The 21,670-nt window shown below is 44.0% G+C and overlaps 1 protein-coding gene and 1 pseudogene across 1 annotated transcript in view; one reads left to right on the top strand and one right to left on the bottom strand.

The window, feature by feature from the left end:
- Positions 1–7,932: 7,932 nt before the first annotated feature.
- LOC101987708 lies at positions 7,933–11,662 on the bottom strand (annotated as a pseudogene).
- A 1,780-nt stretch (positions 11,663–13,442) lies between these two features.
- Positions 13,443–21,670, top strand: part of Mob1b (MOB kinase activator 1B) — a 36,653-nt gene continuing 28,425 nt past the window's right edge. Inside the window, exon 1 of the mRNA XM_005359458.3 lies at positions 13,443–13,686. Within this exon, the coding sequence (XP_005359515.1) occupies positions 13,673–13,686 (14 nt within the window). The 5' untranslated portion in view covers positions 13,443–13,672. The remainder of the gene's footprint in view (positions 13,687–21,670) is intronic.

Genomic DNA, 21,670 nt, shown 5'->3' on the forward strand with positions numbered 1-21,670 from the left:
GGGATATGGGATGGGTGGCAGGGAAGAAAGAAAAGAGGGAAATGATATGTTATAATCTCAAAATATAAGTTGTATAGCAAAACTCCTGGTTATATTAGTGTGGGAGCCCATAGACATGGCTCTGGTCCACCTGGACTTAGGGTTAGAGAGTTCAAGCAGACAAACCAAAGGTCACACAACAGGCCTAAGGTGAAGTTGTTGTATGTTTTACGTAGATAACAGGATGTTCGAGCCTAAGGTGTAGCTACTGGATGCTTTGCTCCTCATTGTTTTGAATTCTTGTTTGCTCCTTGTATCAGGATAAAAAATAAATAAATAATGTCTTTTTGCCTTCCCCTTGGGCTTGGGGTGAAAAATAAACCCGAGGCTGCCGCAGTGTTCACGGACAGTCCTCCCGGATCTGTCCTATGTCCGTTTCTTCTGTGTCTCTGTTATCTCCACCTGCAGTTTCTCAATCCACATGCCTCCCCCTAAGCAAGAATGAACAAGCAGGTGGGATCCTGCAGCAGACATCATTGCCAGGACACAGGTTACAACATATAAGAAGACTACATACCAAATGACATGGTCTTGTTGATGGAGCAATGTGCATCTGTCCTGTTGTCTATCTAGTAGCTTTGGAGTAGGGGACTGTAAGTCCTCAGTGACTGAGCATGGGATGCTGATGTAGGTGGGTCTTCTATCTATCTGTTGTTTCATTGGTTAATTAATAAACTGCTTGGCCCGATAGGTCAGAACATAGGTGGGTGGAATAGGCAGAACAGAATGCTGGGAAGAAGGGAAGTGAGGCCGTCGCGATGAAGCTCCAACCCAAGATGGACGTAGGCTAGAATCTTCTCTGTAAGCCACCACCTTGTGGTGCTACACACATTAGTAGAGATGGGTTAATCAAGATGTGAGAGTTAGCCAGTAAGAGGCTAGATATAATGGACCAGGCAGTGTTGAAAAGAATACAATTTGTGTGTTGTTATTTCCGAAGCAAAGCTAGCCATGCAGGAGCCGGGCATGATGGAAAGCAGGCCTGCTCCCCTCATAACTACAGGATGCATTAAATGAACATAGTCAAGCTCTCCAACCGTCTCCAGACAGCTCCGTTGTCTCTTTGTGTCAGTCATCTGTGTGCTGTTCGGATGAGGGAGCATACTCGCAGCGGGCATTTCTCTACAACAGAAATGGAGGCAACACTGAACTTTCTAACATTCTGCACATAGTCATGGATAAACATTAAGAAGAAAGTAAGGCCCGGTAAGGAAATGCACATTAATGAGGAAGGACAATGGCCAGCAAGTGCTCCAGAGTTTGGAGTTCTGAAGCTGTGAGTTCCACTTCTCTAGCGGAGTCTATCTGTATTAGTTATCTTCAGCTTTCAGGTGTCCATCACCCAGTCACCTGGGAAGACAGGCCTCAACTGAGGAGCTGCCTGGATCAGACTGGCATGTGACCACATCTGTGAGGCATTTTCTTACCTTCTGATTGATGAAGGAATGGTTAACCCCGTTTTGGGCTTTGCCCTTTCAGCCACTTGACATGCTGGAACAGTTTAACTATAAACATTCCATAGAAGGCTGGCTTGTGGAACTAGCTAGTACCTTTGTGTGTTTTGTGCTGGTTGTTTATTTTGTTTTGTTTTTGTTTTTGCTACAGGTGGGTAAAACCAAGTGTTAAAAACATTGTGACAACAAACCATTGGCCCTCTCAGGGGATTCTGATACTTTCTTGTTACTCGGATACTTTTTCTGGTCAACTACTTGGGTTAACTCATCTAAGAGGAGACATTTGAGTGGGCATCTATTTAACAAAGTATGATAGAGAATGAAGGAGAAAATGGGAAAAAAAAATCCTGTATAGGAGTTATTATGGAGTCCACAGATACTAATTTGTTTTCCCCCAATTTAGAGATAATACCAGCCAGATGGTGGTGGTGCACTCTGGAGAGGCAGAGGCCAGCCTGGTCTACAGAGTGAGTTCCAGGATAGCCAGGCCTACACAGTGAAAAAAAAAAAAGACACAATACAAACAAGTTTGCTGAGTTGGCTTCTAACACATATAAGAAATAGCGGCCGTAAGAGAGCCTCATGCTAGCAAGAGAGTAGCGTACGAAGAAGTCATAGTATATGGCTTAGGAGGTGGAAACAGAACTGAACCTGGAGGGGTATGCGTGCCTGGAATCCCAGCTACTTGGGACGCCTAAGGCAGGATTGCCGTTCAAGGGCAACCCGGGCAGCTTAGAGATAAAAAAAAAAAAAAACAAAAAGAAAAAAAAAAACCAAAAACAAAAAACAGCTGACAGACTAGGTGGAGTGCTTGGCTAGCGCATGAGTGAAGCAAAAAACAGCTGACAGACTAGGTGGAGTGCTTGGCTAGCGCATGAGTGAAGCCCTGAGTTCAATCCACAGTAGGAAAACCAATAAACACAACACCAAGGAAAAGTAAGAGGCTCTTACGATTTGGATCTGAACAGCCCCCATAGGCTCGTGTTTTGAGAGCTCAACTCCCAGTTTATGGCACCATTTTGAAGGCTGTAGAGTCCTGAGGAGGTGGCACCAGCTGCTCGAAATGGTGGCTGGAGTAGAGTTTACGTTTGTTTGTGGGTCTGAGCTGGCTCTCCCTGTTTCCTACCTGGACTCCCTCCCCACCCTCCGTGATAGCTGAAGCTCTAACACTGTGAGCTATACCTTTCTTTCCATAAGTTGTTTCTTCACGTGTTTTGCCACAGCAATGGTTAAAGAAACTAAGGGAGATGTCATAGCAAATGTCTGGGCGTGGCATGATGATTTGGAACATTGATTCCAATCCTCAAAGCTTTCTCTGATATCGGCGTTACCTGTCCTCACTGGCGATCTTAGTTTTCCTGTCTACGAAACAGAGATAAGAATGGTATTCCTAGCATAATGGTAAATTAAATAAAGCAAAGCAAAAACAAAACAGTGCTTAGATACATAAAATGTTTAATACAGGTTAGAGTTTTGTTTTGGAGACAGGGTTTTCCTGTGGAGCCCTGGCTATCCTGGAACTCCTTCTGTAGACCACCAGGCTGGTCTCAAACTCACACAGATCTGACTGCCTCTGCCTCATGAGTACTGGGATTAAAGGTGTGAGCCACCAGCAACCAGCTAGTATTTTCTTTATTAACTGTTATTAACACAAGTTACGTTCAACCTAGAAAAGTTTCTTAATCTTACTGAAAGTCATTATTCTAACTTATCACAGGTGATTGTCATGGCAGGACCCCAAGTGGCGGCAGCGGGCTATGAGACCACGGCAGGCCATGAGACCACTGCAAGCCATGAGACCTTGGTGGGCCACAAAGGCAGCCAGTCCCAAGCATGGAGCCCCCGAGTGGTCCGAAGGCCACGAGGACCAGCAGGTCCTAGGCACACACAGAGCTGCATGGTGGGTGAGAGACCAAGAAGGGGCACCCAGTCCCACAAGGAACCTCAGCCCTGGCGGGTGAGAAACAGATGAATAGATACACCATGCAGAGTGAGGTTGGATATTTATTTAGTGGGTTATGGAGGGGAAGGGAAAGAGGGGAGAAGGGAGAAGAGCAGAGAGAGGCAGAGAGAGAGAGAGAGAGAGAGAGAGAGAGAGAGAAGAGAGAACCAGGGAGAAGGGTGGGGAGGAGGGGAGCCACAGCAGCAGCTACCTCTTTGGGAGAGAGATAGAAAGGAAGGCTCTGGCTGGAAGCTGAAGATCAGCTTGTCTTGGTGGATGTGGGGGAGAGATAGATGGATAAGCATGCCATGCAGAGTGAGGTTGAATATTTATTTAGTGGGTTATGGAAGAGAAGGGGGAAAGGGAGAAGGAAAGAAGGGAGAAGAGCAGAGAGGGGCAGAGAGAGCAAGAGAGCAAGAGAAATAGAAAGGGGTGGAAGGGGAGAAGTGGGGAGAAGGGAGCAAGGCAGAAACTGCCTCTTTGGGAGAGATGGAAAGGAAGAGACTCAGGTTGGAAGTGGAAGGAAGATGCAGGGAAGATCTGCCTGCCTCTGTGGATGGTGGAGGGAGGGAGAGGGGCTTGTCTCTTAAAGGGACAGGATAGACCACAAAGACACCTCTCTCTGTCTTTATTCTCCATCAGATTTTCCACACCCAGAAAAGGATTACTAATTCGTTAAGATTGTTTTTTTGAACTGGGGAAATGGCTCGGTGGACAAAGCACTTGTCGCTGAAGCACGAGGACCTGACCAAGTTGCGATGACTGGCACCTACACAAAAAGCTGGCCATGGTCTCTCAGCACTCAGTAGATGGATATATAGATACCAGGATACCAGGAGATAGATACCAGGAACTTGTTGGCCAGTGGGCCTAGCCTAATCAGTGAGCTGCAGCTTCAGTAAGAGTTCTTGTCTCAAAACCTAATGTAGGGTGCATTTGAGGAAGACGGTGATGTTGACATCTGGTTTCTGCATGTACTTGCATCGCCCCCAACACAGACACAAATAAAAAGGTGAGGCTAGAGAGATGGCTCAGTCGTTAAGAGCACTTGCTACTCTTGCTGAAGACCCAGGTATAGCTCCTGCACATGTCAACTGGTTTATAAACGCCTGGAACTCCAGGTCCAGGGAACCCTACACATTCTTCTGCCCTCTGTGGGCATATTGTGCACATATACTCAGGCAATACACATATGACTGAATTCAAAATAATAAATATTTTTTAAAAAGAACAAAGCAAAAGGAAAGAGAAAATTAAAAAAAAAAAGATTGTGTTTCATATTAAAGTAACCCCTTGTCCCCAGATGGGGACCTCTATCCCATGTGTACAGTCCTGTGGTGAGGGATTCTTCTGTGTGGTGATGACCTCTTACAGGGAAGTTTCTGAAGCTAGAGATGTATTTTGAGATGTGATGTTGTCTGTCTCTTTCTTGACCTCATTGTTAGATGGTTATTGGGTTATAGCAGATATCTCTTAAATGTTAATGACAGGGTCTACAGGAGATTCTCCAGGAAGGGCCAACTGAGGTCTCAGAATCCATCACTACAAGGGTCCCTTTTTTGTTGCTTTTTTTAAAAAAATATATTTATTATGTATATAATGTTCCTCCTGAATTTACATCCCCATGCCAGATGAAGGTACCAGATCTCATTACAGATGATCGTGAGACACCATGTGGTTGCTAGGACTCGAACTCATGACCTCTGGGAGAGCAACCAGTGCTCTTAACCTCTGAGCCATTTCTCTAGCCCCCTCCCTTTTGTTTTTTTAAGATAAAATTTTACTGTATGACCTAGGGCTTACACTTTTAATTTTCTGCCTTAGCCTCTGGAATGCTGGGATCACAGGTGTGCGCCACCATATCTAGGTAAGGTTTTATTTTAGCATTAAATGGTTAGTAGGAAAACAGAATTATTTGAAAACAAATCGGATTTCAAAATGGATTGTTTTGATTTTTTTCAGGGGTGGGGGCTGGTGGGTACTTTGAAACCACAGAGTCCTAAGCACAGAAATAGCCTGGAGGATTTGCATTACTTTCCCTGAGGCAAGAGAAATGCTTTGACTATATGGGTCAGATTCCTACGGGGGGCAGGACAGGGTAATTGTGTTATTTAAGGTGGAATAGCACGTCTCCAGCTCTAAGAGGATTGTGGCCTGCTCAGGTTGCTATGGTTGTCACTATGACAACTAAAGAAAACATGACAGAGATGCCAAGAAGCAGGTGTAGCAATGGCTGTTGGTGAGGGAGAAAAAAAATGGCCAAACAGGGAGTGCCTGGGGTTCTTGGATTCCATCAGTCTCACAGACAGGGATTAAAAACTGTGTAGGAAGATGAGTTCCCTCCTTTCCTTTCCTCCTCCTCTCTTCTCTATTTTCCTCTCCCCTCCTCTTCTTCCTCTCCTGTCTTTTCTTTGGCCAGGGACTCACTATAGAGCCTACTCAGCAATTCTGTCTTTGCCTCCGGAAGGTTTGCCCATTTCATTATTTAAATTTATACAACCCCTTAAATTCCATAACTGACCCCTTACATTCTGCTGGGCTGCTTTTTGTTCTGAGGTGGAGAGCTAAACAGGAGGAGACAAAATAAACCTAGGGCACCCCTGCCTACCCCCCAAGGCAGCAGCTCTTAGAATAAGTGCCGTTTTATTAAGCCAGCTAACTGTAAACGTGTGGGAGGAAGTAGCAGCTGCTGGTTCCTAGAGTATTTTTAAGTGGTACCCAGTCGGGATGCTCTTTATGTCTATATATGGTCCTTCAGGCTACAGGACCTCCAGGGGATGAAGGGCTAAAAACATAGCCTCCTTGAAACGACGCCTTTATCTGCTGAGCTCCCTCCGACAGCACGCCAGCAGCCTGCTCTCTGGGAAATTTCAACAAGGTTAAAAGTTAAGCCTCCCTCTGGCCAACTCAAGCTGTGACTCCTCCTCCATCTCCCACACCGTTTCCAGGCTTTTCTGAGGTTCAAGGAGAGGCTTGTTTAGTCTCCCTATATTTCCAAGCTGCTTAGTTACCATGCCTTGTGGACAGCATGCACTCCAGGCAAACGAACTTTGTAAGAGTAGACTGGAATGAAGAAGCCAGCGAACCTAGCAGACCGAGTCCCCTGCGCCCACGCGTTATACGAAGCAAACCGAATCGCAGCTGGTAGAGTTAATTTTAGACTTCAGACCTCGGCAATGGCCTTCCCCTTGGTGATAAATAACTTTGGATAACTTCAAGGGGATTCTCCTTTTCCTCATCTGCATGCAGCATAGTAACGAAGTAACTGCTGTGTCTTGTAGGGAAGACCATTGTGGGCAACGATAAACTTTATGACCAAGAAATAAATCTATGCATTTACCGAAAAAGTACAAGGTCCGTTTTTATCTTACTTTGGAAAGATTTGTGTGTGTGTGGTGGGGGGCGGAGTGCACGTTTGCCACAGTGCATGCGCCACAGCTTGAGTGTGGAAGTCAGAAAACAACCTTCAGGAGGTAGTTCTTTCTCTCAACCGTTGAGTTCTGGAGATCAAACTGAGGTCAGCAGGCGACTTCACCCACTCAGCCACTCAGTTTCTCTCCCGGGTGTTGGCGTTGGTCTAGGGCTTGGGTTTACCACCGAGCTACAATTCCAGCCCACAAGAGAGCCCATCTAGCTTTTGTCCTACGGACTGAGATCCTCAAACTTATACTATAGACAGCGTTTCCTAAAAAGTCCCATGAAGCTGACTCTTGGGGACGGAGTGGAGTAGAATCAACGTTCCCGTGGTGCGTCAAAACACCTTGGAATAACACTTCCTATGAAGTTATGCTGTTTATAAATGCAATGGTAATTTGAATGTGAGACATAAATACACAGTATCCACTCTTTTAGGGGATGTTATAGGCTAAACCCAGGGCCACCATTGCCAGGCAAGCCCTCTGTTAGCCTCACCCTTCTACACTACTTGTTTCTGGATACACAGGATCCAATACTCTGATCACCAAAATGAGAGACATTTTGTTTGTTTGAGAAAGGGTCTCACAATGGCTGGCCTGGTATACATAGAGATCCACCTGCTTCTGCTTCCCAAGTGCTGGCAAGAGATAGCCTTGTAATATGTATTCACACAGAACACACATCTTTCCTCATAATTTTTCTTTTCTTTCTTTTTTTTCAGAACAAAATCACTTAATTTTCATTAATTCATAGAACACAATACGGTTGGTTCAAGGAGGCTAAACGCTTGTCCAGAGCCCAACGCTGGGTGAACATCTATACAGTTAGAACTGTCTTTCATGGCCTTTCTGAAGCAATGAAGTTATTTGAAATAAGAGGTTTGTTTACTTAGGGTTCACACTTGCTCTATCAAGTATGTAGGGACAATTCCTGTCTCTTCCATTTGAATTTTTTTTTTTTTTTTGATTTTTCAAGGCAAAGTTTCCTGGTGTAGCCTTGGCCATCCTGGAACTCACTCTGTAGACTGGGCTGGCCTCGAACTCATAGAGATTTGCCTGCTCTGCCTCCTAAGTGCTGGAATTAAAGGCCTGTTTCACACTGCCTGGGCAGTTTGAACTTCTCGATTACGCCTTGTGCAATCCTGTACTGCCAAAGAACCTTGTTGAAGTTCTCGCCCAGCTTGACGTCACTCTGGTTCTGGATGCTCTCCAGAGAGCAAGGCCCATCAGACTGCTGGCCCAGCAGCTGGGTTCCCTGAGGCTCCTGGTGAGTGATGTCAGGATTTGCAGGCGCAGCATTACCACCTCCACTGAAGCCCCAGTGATGGCATGACCCAGGGTGTGTCCCACAGTAGAGACTACAGCCACACCGGCTGCAGTGGTTGCCATCTGGGCCATCAGGCCTGGTTGCCAGGATGTAGCAGCAGGTAAGCCAACTACAGATGGTGCAGCTGCTGCTGGAGGCTGAGCTGCGTGTGCTAGTCTTGGAGCCCCCATCTGAAGGGGCTGGTTGGCTGGAAGGGTCACTTGGGAAAATGGCTTCAGCTTCCACACCGCATCCTGGGGGCTCGTACACTTAGGGTACAGAGATGTCAAAGTGCAAACATCTAATTTGTAATTATTACTCATTTACTAATTTTTAGTTATATGATTCATAAGACAGGGGCTATGTCTTCTACACATTCCTTTTTTCCCCTCAAGCCCCTCTAGACAATAAAGGTATGTCAAGTGGGCAATCGTACAATTTGTCCCTTATTCACCAAAATGTAGCCTTTATCTGCATGAATGTGTCCATTTGCAAAGAATGAACAATTTGAAGTAGAAGTATATTAGGTTTGTGATCAAGAGAAAATTTATTTTTCTTCCACCTTCAGTAAAGATACATTTGTTCTGCTTTATCATTTTTTGTTTTTCATAAAGGAATGCATCAAGAGATACCAAGCAGGCTGGAGAGATGGCTCAGCCGTTGAGAGCTCTAGCTGATCTTCCAGAGTTACTGAGTTCAACTCCCAGCCTGCACGTGGTGGCTCAAAACCATCTATAGTGGGATCTGATGCCCTCTCATGGCATAAAGGCATACATGCAGATAGAGAACTCATATGCATAAAATAATAATAATAATAATAAAATAATAATAATAAAATAATAATAATAATAATAATAATAATAATACACCAAGTTTAGCCAGCCTGTAGCAGTGCACAGCTTTAATCCCAGCACTCCGAAGGCAGAGGCAGGTAGATTTTTGTGAGTTCGAGGCCAGCCTGGTCTACAGAGTGAGATTCAGGACAGGCTCTAAAGCTACACAAATAAACCCTGTCTGAAGAATCCCCCCACCCACCACCATAAAAAGAAAAAGAGACACCAAGGTTTCTAAACCAACTTTCATGCTTCCATTATTGTGTGTGTTGAAAGTGTGCACATGTGGAGGTCACTGGGTGTTTTCCTAGTTGTCTTACCTCAGTTTTTGAGACAGGGTCTCCCACTGATTTGGGAGCTGGCCATTTTGACTGGGTGGGCTAAACAACGAGCAAGTCGTTGGAATCTTCCTGTCTCTTCCCCTATCCCCAGTGTTGTGGATACAGACCATGACCAGTGTGCCTGTATTTCTTTTCTGTTGTTTTGAGATAGAGTCTCGTCATGTAACGATGGCTGTAGACTCAGAGATCTGACTGTCTTTACCTCCTGAGCTCTGGGATTAAAGCCATGCCCAGCTTTTTTGTTTGTTTGTTTTCTTTTTTTTTTCTTTTCTTTTTTGAGACAGGGTTTCTCTGTGTAGCTTTGGAGCCTGTCCTGGAACTCATTCTTTAGACCAGGCTGGCCTCGAACTGACAAGAGATCCACCTGACTCTGCCTCCTGAGTGCTGGGATTAAAGGCGTGCGCCACCACCACCTAGCTGTGCTTGTTTTTTATGTGGGTGCTGGGCATCCAACTCTGATCTTCATGTTCACACAGCAACCATTCCTGAGCATCTGCCCAGACCTTCCATTCTTTTCTAGGTCAAACCACTCTATCCCTAGAAGCACTTATAAATATAGTTTATCTCTGATGAAACGTAAGTAGAATTGTGTAACATGACACAATTTACTTATAATATATTCATTTTAAATCAATGTAGCTGGGATGGGAAAGGAATGGGGAAACAGAGATTCCTAAATTCAGATTGTACTTAGTAGCTGTGATCTTGGGCAAGTTATACTCTTTTCCTTGTTTATAAAAAGGGGGGAAATTTTTCAGCCTCATGAAAAATTATAAGCCATAGATGAAAAAAATCAAACATAAAAGAAATTAAAAGGTAATAAAATATTTGAAAATTTAAAGTGATTGGCTCATAGAAATATTTGTGCAAAAACAATCTTATGCAATGGACTAATCAGATAGAATAATTATCCTAGCTATCTAAATAGTACACAGCCAAAACACCCCTGTAGGACACATTGCATATTATCAGGTTACTAAGTCTTGGTCGCCAGATATCTTTTTCTAGATTTGCTGTTTAGATGTCCATTCTATCAAAAGCAGATAACATTTCTTAATCAAAAGAGAATAGCTACCTGAGGGTTCTGAAGAATTGGGGCTGGGGTAAGCACTTCTTCCTTCTGACATTAGTAACGTCCGTTTTTAGTTGTACAGTTGAAAGACTGTATCTTTAAATAGATGCAGAAAGCTGGCTAATGTGGGGCAAATAATGATTCCTTTAGTTCAAAAAGCATTATTTTCACTTCTGGCAACTTTATGAAAAGATGTTTTACTTATTCATTGACAATTCATACCTATATATAAGGTATCATGATCATATCTACCCCCAGCTCCCTCCTAATCCCTCTGGACACTCTCCCTAACATCCCCTTCCCACTTTCCTGTCTTCTTCTTCATTTTGAACCCACTGCGTACAACTAGTGCTGCCATCCGGAAGGCTGACTGACTGATCTCGGCTTGATCTCCCGCAGGTCATCATAGCTGCGGTGAGTGTGAATGTGGTGGCCGTGTTAACTCCAAAGACTACTTCTTAACACTCCCTCCTGCCCTCCAGCTCTTACGTTCTTCCCACCCCTTCTTCCATGCTTCCTGAGGGGTGTGTGTGTGTGTGTGTGTGTGTGTGTGTGTGTGTGTGTGTGTGGTGAGTAGATGTAGGTGTCCCAGTTGGGGTCAACACTTACCTGTCACCTTTCCCCAGGACTTTAACCGGTTATGAGTCATTAACTGCTTCCTACTGCGGAATGAAGCTTCTCTAGGCAAAGCTGAGCAAAGCAGCCTTCTCCAGTCTATGGGGACAAACACAATTCAGCCTCACCAGGCCGATTATCAAGCATTTTGTCACCAGTTTCTCCTTCAGTGCCTTTCCTCTCTTTTGTTGAAGGGATCGGGTCTGGCACAGTTTCCCTATAGTCTGAACTTGGCTGACTGCACGTGGTAAAATTTTCACTTTTCTCCCCACTTCCTTTTCTCACCTGTATTTTCTGTGAGCTGGTAGATTAGATCTAGAGGCTTGATGAGATCCCATTTCTATTTTGGAAAGAGGATTAAAGAAGAAACACAGATGTTTACAGGTAATGCCCTGCTTGGTCTATTTTTACATGGCATATAACTTCCTATTTGGAGCTCCTTCTGAGAGTTCAAAAGCCATTCACTTGCCGAAGATTCCTACATTCATGTTTTTGGTTTAGATTTCTCCCAGGCATCATGGGAGGTCGAAACTTGACCTGGGTGCTTAACAGACAACTCAAATTAGACATATCCAAACTGGAGCTGGACTCACACTCAATATCCTCTTGCTCTCTTCAGCCTTCTTTCCTAAGCACACAGCCATGACTGGTTGCCAGGACCACAGTTAAAGAATTGTTGAGACTGCCGGGTGGTGGTGGCGCACGCCTTTAATCCCAGCACTTGGGAGGCAGAGGCAGGCGGATATCTGTGAGTTCGAGGCCAGCCTAGTCTGCAGAGTGAGTTTCAGTACTAGCTTCAGAGCTACACAGAGAAATCCTGTTTCTAAAAAACAAAACAAACAAACCAGTAAACAGAAATAGGTGACGCTAGGCTCTGATGTGTTGCCTCAACTATTCTTTCTCAAATACTAACTTGTTGAGGTAAATGTCATTTTACATCACCAAACTATTGTTTTCATTATAGTAAATCCGTTTGCTGCCTTTTTCTCTTTCATTTTTTAAGACCCGGTCTTTGGTTGGCTTGGAATTCAATATGTAGACCAGATCTGTCTGCTTCTGCCTCCCTGCTTTGGGACCAAGGGCATGTACCACCACATCTTGGCCTCTTCTTATCTTTCGAGGCTGTCTTTTCAAATTATTATCTGCTGTTCCTGAGAAAACACAAGGCTCAGTTTTCTTGCATTTAGTTTTTCTTTTCTTCTTAAAACCACTCAACACAGCAAACTACGGGTATATTAATGAAATAGAATAAATTTAATATTTGCATCACCTTCAGGTGTCTTGCCTTTTGGAATGGTAAGCTCAAGTTGGGTTAATATCTGCACATCGTTTCATTTAGAGTCCTTGAGAACTTGTAGAGCTGATCGTGTGCTAAAAAGGGGGCGGGGGAGGGTGAACTTTATTTTCACACCTAAGTAGATAATGCACGCTGAGGCATACTGTAAAGAGCCAAGCATCCGCAGGCCCCTCAGAGCTTATCTTCCTGTGTTGTCCCGGCTTTCTTCAAACATGTCCTCTTTCTGAGTTGCAGAAGCAAGCACCACCAAGTCAGCACTAACAAGTTTAACATTTTCTTAACTATTTGTTTATTATTTATTTGTGCGAATGTGTGGGAGTCGGAGGACAACTTGTGGGAACTGGTTCTCTTTATCAGAGGGGTTCCAGGTTATCAGGCTTGGTGGCAAGCGACTTTACTGAGCCATCTAGGGGGCCGCCGTAGATAAAAATCTTTGCCCTCAGTCTCTTAAGCATGTGAGAATTAAAGTTTCTCCAAGTGCAAGGCTGACTAAGTCTTAGTTGATCAAGTGTTTTGTGCATCAGTACTTAGAACGGTCCCACAACTGGCCGTGGAAAATCTGCTTCCTGACATTCACGATGCACTGACCTCGGCTCTCCTTGTCTCCCTAACTGCCGCGGCAGTTCAATAATTGATCTTACCTCCTCCGAGTCCAGTGTTTTAAGATATACCTATAGATTTTTTTTTTAAAAGTAAAAAACTCAAAAACTCACTTAATCCCTTATCCAAAATCCCATCTCCAAGTCATTCCAAGCAGAAGAAATGTCTCCTTTTTTCTAAATGTGAGCAAACAGGGACTGGGGCTGTAGCTCAAGCTGCTTGCTTAAGTCGAGTACAGAAAGTGAGCCCATGGCCTTCCACTGTCCTTGCTGGGCACTCCTTGATGGGGACTCGCTCCCTCTCTACAAAATCCAGGGCTGGAATGGATGTCCACTTCCCTCCTGGGCTCAGATCGCAGGCGAGCAGCTCTGGACACTGGGCCGTGACCCGGAGCCACGTGCTCCCGCAAGCTCCACGGCTGGGCTGGACTGCTCCGGCTGCCGAGGTGACCCGAAGGTGATTCCGGGGTGGGTGGGGCGCCTGAGCTCTCGCGAGATCTCTCCAAGGGGGCGCGGAGCTGGCGAGGAGGACGCGGCGGGCGGCGCTTCCCTGGCAGCTCGGCTTCCAGGCGGCTCAGCCAGACGAGCCCAGGTCTTCCTCTTCCGCTCCTCCGCCGGCCGCTGGAAGCAGAGAAGCCGGAGAAGTCGGCGGCCGCCCCGCAGCCGTGCGTCCTCCTCGCTTCCTCGCCTTCCCTCTGATTCAAGCCGGGCGTCCCAGGCTTCGCTCTGCCGAGCCCGCAGCCCACGCCGCGGCCGACATGAGCTTCTTGTTGTAAGTAACCGGGCCGCACCGGGCTTTGTTCCACCGCCCCCTGGGCTCCCGAGGCTCGGTGCTCGCCGACCTCCCACGCCCTGCCTCCCTGTCCTCCTTGTACTGCTCGGCCCTGCCTGCCTCCTTGTCCTCCTGGTGCTGTCGGGCCCTGACTCCCGGTCCTCCGTGGGATGCGCGGCCCTGCCTCCCCGTCCTCCTGGTGCTGTCGGGCCCTGCCTCCCTGTTGGTTCCTCCCCCCCCCCCATATATGTATATGTATCTGTGTGTGTGCGCGCTGTGTGTATGTGCTTGCAAACTCACCTCCCACTCGTGTGTGCCTGTATTTGCACGCTTACCTCCCACTCTCCCGACTGGCTTCCAAGGATTGCCAGGTGTCCCGGCTCTGTGTCAGCCGCCCATTGCTGTTTTCTGAGTCCCAAGCATAGAAGATGGGTTGTTCTTATCCGACTACCCCCGACCCCTTTAACATCTTAGTTCTTAGGGTTGAGAAATTGAGAGCCAAGTTCCATAGAGATAACTTAAAGACAGGACTTCAAAACAGGGCTGTTTGAAGGCCTGGATTCCCTGGTGACAGCCTGGGAACACCACCCACCTTCCACTCCCACTCCCGTTTTCTTGCAGTGCTTTCTTGATGTGTAGAGGTTATATTTTTTCAAGTCTCCTCCGGATGGGATCTGGGTAATGGGCCAGGGTTAATTTAGGTCAACTCGGCTGTAAGTTTGCCAGTCATTTGTGAACACTGACTTTCATGTTACATTTAGTGTGGTCATTGTTTCACATACCAGTTATTTCAGACAAATAGGAGGTGGAGGTGGGGGTTGGGACAGAAAAAAATGGGACAGCAAGACTAGGGTTTGGAAGCAAGAGACAAACCTCAGGTCCCTGGGGTTACGCCTCTAGAGTAACTCTTTTGAAAGCTTTCTTATTACTCATCCTCGTGTTTAGAAAGCTCGTTTAAAACAAATAAAACCGAGCTCTTCCAGGTTGTAATCCACTTCATACGCCCCTTTGTTGTGGGGCAAACAGCGTTCAGCAATTCCTTTCTGTTGAGATTTCTCTTTCCCCGCTCCTGTAAGTTTTAATCATTGCCCTGGCATGTGAATCGTGAGTATTCACCCTTATTTTCACATGCTCATATATCGGATAGCCTTTCTTCTTAGGGTGTTGAGGCAGAGCTGAACTGTCGTGGAAGGGCTCACAGATTTTTCTCCTAGGCACAGTCAGTGTCTGGCTTGTGTCAACCTGCCTGACACGTTTCAACTTGTAAATTTATTCTAGGGCTGATTCTGAGTTTGTCAGTAGATGAGGGAAACTGGGTGGCTTAGACAGTAAGCGGTCATTTCACGGTTTACCTTAATCAGTACACTCTCCTGTTGAGTGTGATTCTGCATCGCTGTCTTCTGTTCTCAAGAGTGTAAGTGGGATGGTGGCTGCTGACAGGCTTGTGTCTTTCGGAACTTACACGCTAAAGTGGTTGCAGTATAGGAGGGCCGTATTTGACGGGAAGTTGGTGATGGGGAAGGTTCTAGTTTTGCTTTGTGAATACAAATAAAAATAGTGTCCTGTTTTTCTGTGGCTGAGTATTAGGTGTATCTGCATGGAAGGTTAGTTCCTTTTTCCCCCTAATGAGTATTAGCTATATAAGACAATATTGCTGTAACTACAGTGATCATCTAGAGAGTTTGTGCTATTTAGTGAACAATTTTTTTTCCAAGGCCACAAATAGTTGTTAATATATGCTCAACATCTAATCTGCATAGGAAGTAGTAAAAGATAAGATCTACTGCGTAAATAGGGGGCATGGGGAATGGGGATTGTGGGAGTGGATATAGAAGGGGAGTGGGGTGCAGAAAAATACATAGCTCAATAAAAACAATTAAAAAATTATATACCCCCCCCCACGCTCAACAGGTTTTGCTTATGGGTTTAACAGTCCAGAAAAGTTAATTTGGAGGGAGCCAGGCATGGTGGCACACTCATTTTATCCTAGCATTTAGGAAGCAGAGTCAGGTGGATCTCTGTATTCAAAGTAAGCCTGGTTTACTTGGAAAGATCCAGGGCAGCCTGTGAGATCCTGTCTAAAAACAAAATTTAATCTAGCATTTTTTATTTTATAGTTTCTTGAATATTATCTATGAACCAACAGGGGAAGCAGAAAAAGAGAAAGACGAAGGACTTACACAGATATCCTCTTCTTGGGAAGGCTACTGTCAGTAGATAAAGCAGAGGAACTAGGACACTGAGAGATAGGGTTAGCACATGATGAGTCGGGTTGGGAAGGAAAGCTCTATTGGTTTAAAAGCCCCACAACTTTCGCTGTGCCCAGCCGAGTCATTCATGTAAGATAGACAGGCTTCCTGTTCAGTGGAGTTTGTTTCAGTCAGTGCCCACAAGTGTTAGATGACAGGAATTAGTGTGGAAGAAGAGCAGAAGTGCTGTAGAACAGAGAAGATGGGGTAGGAGCTGGGGGCAGCCCAGGGCGATCCTGGTGGGTGCACAGGCGGTCTTCCAGAGTGATTGTTAACTTTTGTATGAATGTCCAGGCTGAATTTTCCTTGCATTATGTGAAAAGACTGGCCTAACACTATGGTTGTGCTGCCCATTGGCCTCTGCATGTCTGCAGATTAAACTGAACCCCTAGATGGAGAATATGGAAACTTGACAGACACCTAAGTTAGCTTTGTAGATTCAGCTTCTTGACTGCTTCTTCAGCTGTGTGGAGAGTGTGGGTACTCCGTGGACGTAGATGGCATATCAAAGTCATCTCTAGAGGGCATAGCCCATCGTGAAGTCCCAAAGCATAGGAAGCAATTTGTTCTAAGTAGATTTCAAGAAAAAAGTTGGTTGATACCTAGTAAAAGATGAGTAAGAGTTTTCTGAGAAAGAAAGGGGCTATGGCGCATTTTACTTGGGAAATAGGGAATTGCTTGTGAACTCTCCATTTTGAAGGCTATACAAGAAGCTGTAGAATTTTGAAGTGGTCAGATGGGCTCTTCTTAGAAATAGCCTGTTCCCTATTTTACTGAAGGGACAAAAATCACAGTCACCAGCTTAGGATTGCTGGCCCAGTCTTTAGAACACAGGTCTCTTTACTTAGTTTTTTTTTTCTCTTGATATTTTATCTATGTAAACTGCAGCGAAATTTAGGAAGAAAGTGATTGTTGGTAATAATCAAAAAGCATATTGAATGTTCTTTGTTTCTGGCATTTTAAAATTCTTTTGAGAAATAATGATAAAAGCGAGAGTATAATTTCCTAATGTAAGGCTTTTTGATGGAGTTAAAACAAATGCTGTTAGCTGTAGCAAAAAGATGGTTTAGGGATTTGGAGGAATATAAATCAGGTCTGCTTCTGTGTAGGAGAAACAAAAATGGTTCAGGAATGTAAGGGAGAAAGGAAGAAAATATATATTAATTACTATCCTGAGTACCTTCCATTTTTCTTTTTTCTTTGTAATTGTTCTCATATCTGATAGCTTTCTTAAAAAAAAAAAAAGATTTATTTACTTATTATGTATACAGTGTTCTGTCTACATGTGTCCCCGCAGGCCAGAAGAGGGCAGCAGATGTCACTATGGATGGTTGTGAGCCACCATGTGGTTGCTGGGAATTGAACTCGGGACATATGGAAGAGCAGCCAGTGCTCTTGTCTGCTGAGCCATCTGTCTAGTGCCCCCTTCCATTTTTCTTTTGCAGAAGCAAAAATGCAGGAAAAGAAACCGGTATTTTATCTGAGTTTGTCTGTCTTTCTCCTTTCCTCTTGTCCTTTTTTTCTGTGTCCCCATCCTTATTTACTGTTTTTAAACAAAGGATTTAGCTGATTTTAGTACTTTACAGTTTTCATCTATAACAAGTTAATTAATAGTAAAACTGTAGCTTGGTGAATGTTTACTGTGAGCCAGGCACTGAGTGCGTCAGGGTTTAATTATTATTTTTTTTTATGATAAGAGTGTTTTGCTTGTGTTTATGTGTGTGACCATGTGCATGCAGTGCCTGTGGAGGCCAGAAGAGGGCCTTGGATCTGAGGAACCTGGAGTACTGCTTGGTTACTGTGACCCAAACCTGGGTCCTCTGCATCTGTAAGTGCACTTAGCTGCTGAGCCATTTCTCCAGCCTGGGTGCCCAGTGCTGTAAAGACCTTAGTGAAATAAATAGCAGGAACCCTTAGCTTTTAGATAGGGAGACTGGCATAGGAAAGTCATGTAGCCGATAAATGGTATAGCTATTTGAGTCCTGGAAGTCTAGATCTAGGCTTATGATCTTATGCTGCCTTGTCTGTAATTAATACAACCTCATGCTTATATTTTGCGTATCCACCCTCTCTCACTTTGGTGCTGACTAGGGCTCCTGCTGCCTAGGAAGGCATCTATCTGCAACCTAAATCCTCAGCCCATATATACGAGTACTTTTTTAAGTCTGGTCTGTTTTTCAGAACAGTCTGTGTTAGCAGGTACCATGCTCATACTGGTAGGACCCTTTTCAATGGTTTTGCCACTAACACAACAGAGGAAGACAAAGGAGAAACTTTTAAACCTAATAATATTATAACTTGTATTATTATTAAAATACGTTTACTAGAGATATTACAAAATACAATTAAGAAAAGAAAGAAAGTAATTCCTGGTGGTCATGCTGATCCATGTCTGTAATCTCAGGGAGCAGGAGGACCGCCAGTTTGAGGCCAGCCTGTAGTGCATGGTGAGAGCCTTCAGGAAGCCAGAGAGTATAATTTACAACTAGAGCTTCACAGATAGCTATCGGTTATATTTTTGAGTATACAAATTGATAATTTATCACAGATAAACAAACGGATCCTTCCCATACATAGACCAGGTTATTCATGTGTTCTTAGTGACGGTGCATAGACATTTGGGCTAATGAAATGACTCAGCTGGCTAAAGGGCTTGCATGCAGGCCTGATGTCCAGAGTTTGACAGGGACCTTTTTGAGGCTAAGTCTACTACTAAGGGTTCCAATAGCATGAAATATCATCGTCCTGGGAAGCAGCCCTTTAACATATTAACCTTTCAGGGGATACAGTCTATGTTCAAACTGTAGCACAAATGAATATAAGACTTTTTATAATATCTTCAAATTGATAGTAAAATAGAAAATTATAAATTTTTAGAACTCTAAAAATCATTATAACAATAGTTACAAATAGCTGTAAAATCATTTCATTTGCTGAATTAACATATTATTTTAGTCAGGCATGGTGGTACAAGTCTTTAGTTCCAGCAATGACATGAGGCAGAGGCAGGTAGAGCTCTTAAATTTAAGGTCAGTTTGGTTTACAGAAAGTTCGAGGACAGCCAGGGCTATACAAAGAAACACTGTCTCAAAAACAAAACAGTTTTTTAAGGCCAGCTAATGGAGGCACATACCTTTAATCACAGCACCCAGGCGGCAGAGGCAGGTGAATCTCTGTGAATTGACAGCTAGCCTGGTCAAGTTCCAGGATAGCAAGGGCTACACAGAGAAGCCCTGTCTGTAAAAACCGAAAAAAAAAAAGTTTTTGATCTTCAGAAAGATTGCAATAATTGTACAGAGTTTTCATGACATGTGTTCCTCATCTAGAGATACCATGTGTAACTTTAACATTTCAAAGTAACACACACACACACACAAACACGCATGCACACACACGTGTACACATGCGCAGTTCTATGTCAGAAGTATTCTGACATCCCCTCGTAGTGTTAGAGATGGAACCCAATGTTTGCTCAAGATGTTCAACTGTCAGCCCCACAGTTTTCTAACTAAAGTATTTCTTTATTCTTCTTTCATGACCTTTACCCTTGAGTGTTGAGGTCCATTTTTATAGAATGTTCTTTATACTTTTTCTGATATTTCCTGTGCACATAGGTTATACATATGAGGCAGAAATGGTATATGTTGTTTTTTTAAACCTCATCAGATCACATGGACATGGTGTATTTGTCTATTACCAGTGTACCATGACGTGTGTTGCCCTTCCCCCACCCCGTACCCCTTGGGTTTCTCTGTGTATAGCTGGTTGTCCTGGAATTCACTCTGTAGACCAGGCTGGCTTTGACCTCAGAGATCTGCCTGTCTCTTCCTCCGGAATCCTGGGATTAAAGTCCTGCAGCACCACTTCCAGTTATTACTGGTGGTTTTAATTTTGGTGTTTTAAGTTGTCTGCCAGAATCCTCCACTGTTATTTGCATTTTATGTTGAGTATTCTGAATCTGTGTGACCAGTCTTGTCCTCATTCCAATTTTTATTCACAAACATAGTGTCCTAGCTTTTTATCTAAATTATTTTTATAATGATTGCAAGAGTTCTAATTCTCTCATCACTTGTAGATTTATGTTAGTTTTATTGTAAGAACTTAGTTTGTATTAAGACATGGATGTTTTGTCCCTCTAAAGTTGGTAATTGAAATACAGTCACCAACATATAGCTGTGTGCACATCAGAAGGTGGGACACGTGGGAGGTGAGAAGTGAGTGCTGTGGTAGAGGCCTGAGGAGCCGTACTCGGCCCTTTGTCCTTCTGCTCTGTGAGCAGTGGTTTCACTGCTGCCGCCAGTGTTCCTATCCAGTTGTTCCTAATTTACTCTAAGAAGATACAGGGGCTGGGGAGGTGGCATAGTGGGTGACAGTATGAGGACCTGAATCTAAATCCCCAGCACTCAGCCCTGTAAAAACCTAGCACTGGAGGACAGAGAAGTGTGGAGATGTCTGGGACTCTGTGACTGGCCAACCTAGGGATAATGTTGAAAGTGATGGAACAGGACACCTGAAATCCTCCTGTGGTCTTTGCATCCCATACACAAATGTGTACAAGCATGCATGCATCATGTATTCACATACAAGGTAATCTAGATAAATGGAATCTTTTTTTTTTCTTTTTTCTTCAAGACACGGTTTCACTGTAGCTTTGGAACCTGTCCTGGAACTTGCTCTCTAGACCAGGCTGGCCATTTTGAATTTACAGAGATCAACCTGTCTCTACCTCCTGAGTGCTAGGATTAAAGATGTGCGCCACCACTGCCTGGTGATAAATGAATTCTTAATGTTCTTCAGTTAGTTAGGATCTGAAATTATTATTACCAACTTTGGTGCTCAAATTGTTCCAGCTTTGGGTAGTGAAAACCCTATTCATGCTTTTTTCTGTGTCCTTTTCCCTTATGTTTGTCTGTGTTCATTTCTGTCTTTGTCATGCTTACTGACATAAGATGTTCCAGGGTTATCTTATATTTCCTGTGCCTCAGCCTTGGATCTGGCTGTTTCCCTGAGGACTTTGTTTCTAGTCAGTGGAGAATAGTATTTAGTAAACAGAATAGGTGGCATATACACCTACTGCCACAGATGATTTTTGCTATTGCTAAGCTGTTTGGCTGGACTCTGCTAAAAAACATATGTCCATTATTAAAAAAAATGTCTGTCTGCATATATTAGATGAGTTTGCACTATTCCAGCCTGTAACACGTTCTAGCCTCCCCTAGTCTTCACTTTTTGTCTCCATGGAAAACCTGATTCCCAGTTGTCCTCATTTGCTACATAGTGGCTTTTTTTTTTTTTTTGACCCATCTTGGTTGTCTCTCTTTGTGTCCTGGGCTCCAGCTGTTGTGGAGGTTATTACCCCCAGCTCCTGTTGTAGCATTTGTGGGTGCCTGTGGTAGACCTCTTAAGAATGAATACGGTGTGAGACTCCGTATGTATAGTACTTGTGCAACTAGGTGATTCATTCATTTTTTTCCTTTCCTATGAATCTTGTGTTTAGGACCAATACTCCAGAAATATTGGGAGAACTAGAGATACTGAGTTTATGCAAAGTTTTACTCCATAAATTATAGTTACATGCAACAGTGATATGGTTATCATAGCATTATAGTGACTGCTAGAGGCTGTTATTTTTATAAAAATTTCAGCATTTCTGATAATTATAGGTAATTTCTGTGCTTTTATTATGATGTGTATTAGTGGTACTCTGGTTTTTCTTTTTTTTTTTTTTTTTTTTT

The sequence above is a fragment of the Microtus ochrogaster genome, linkage group LG1 (genome assembly GCF_000317375.1).
Source record: "Microtus ochrogaster isolate Prairie Vole_2 linkage group LG1, MicOch1.0, whole genome shotgun sequence".
NCBI classification, from domain to species: domain Eukaryota; kingdom Metazoa; phylum Chordata; class Mammalia; order Rodentia; family Cricetidae; genus Microtus; species Microtus ochrogaster.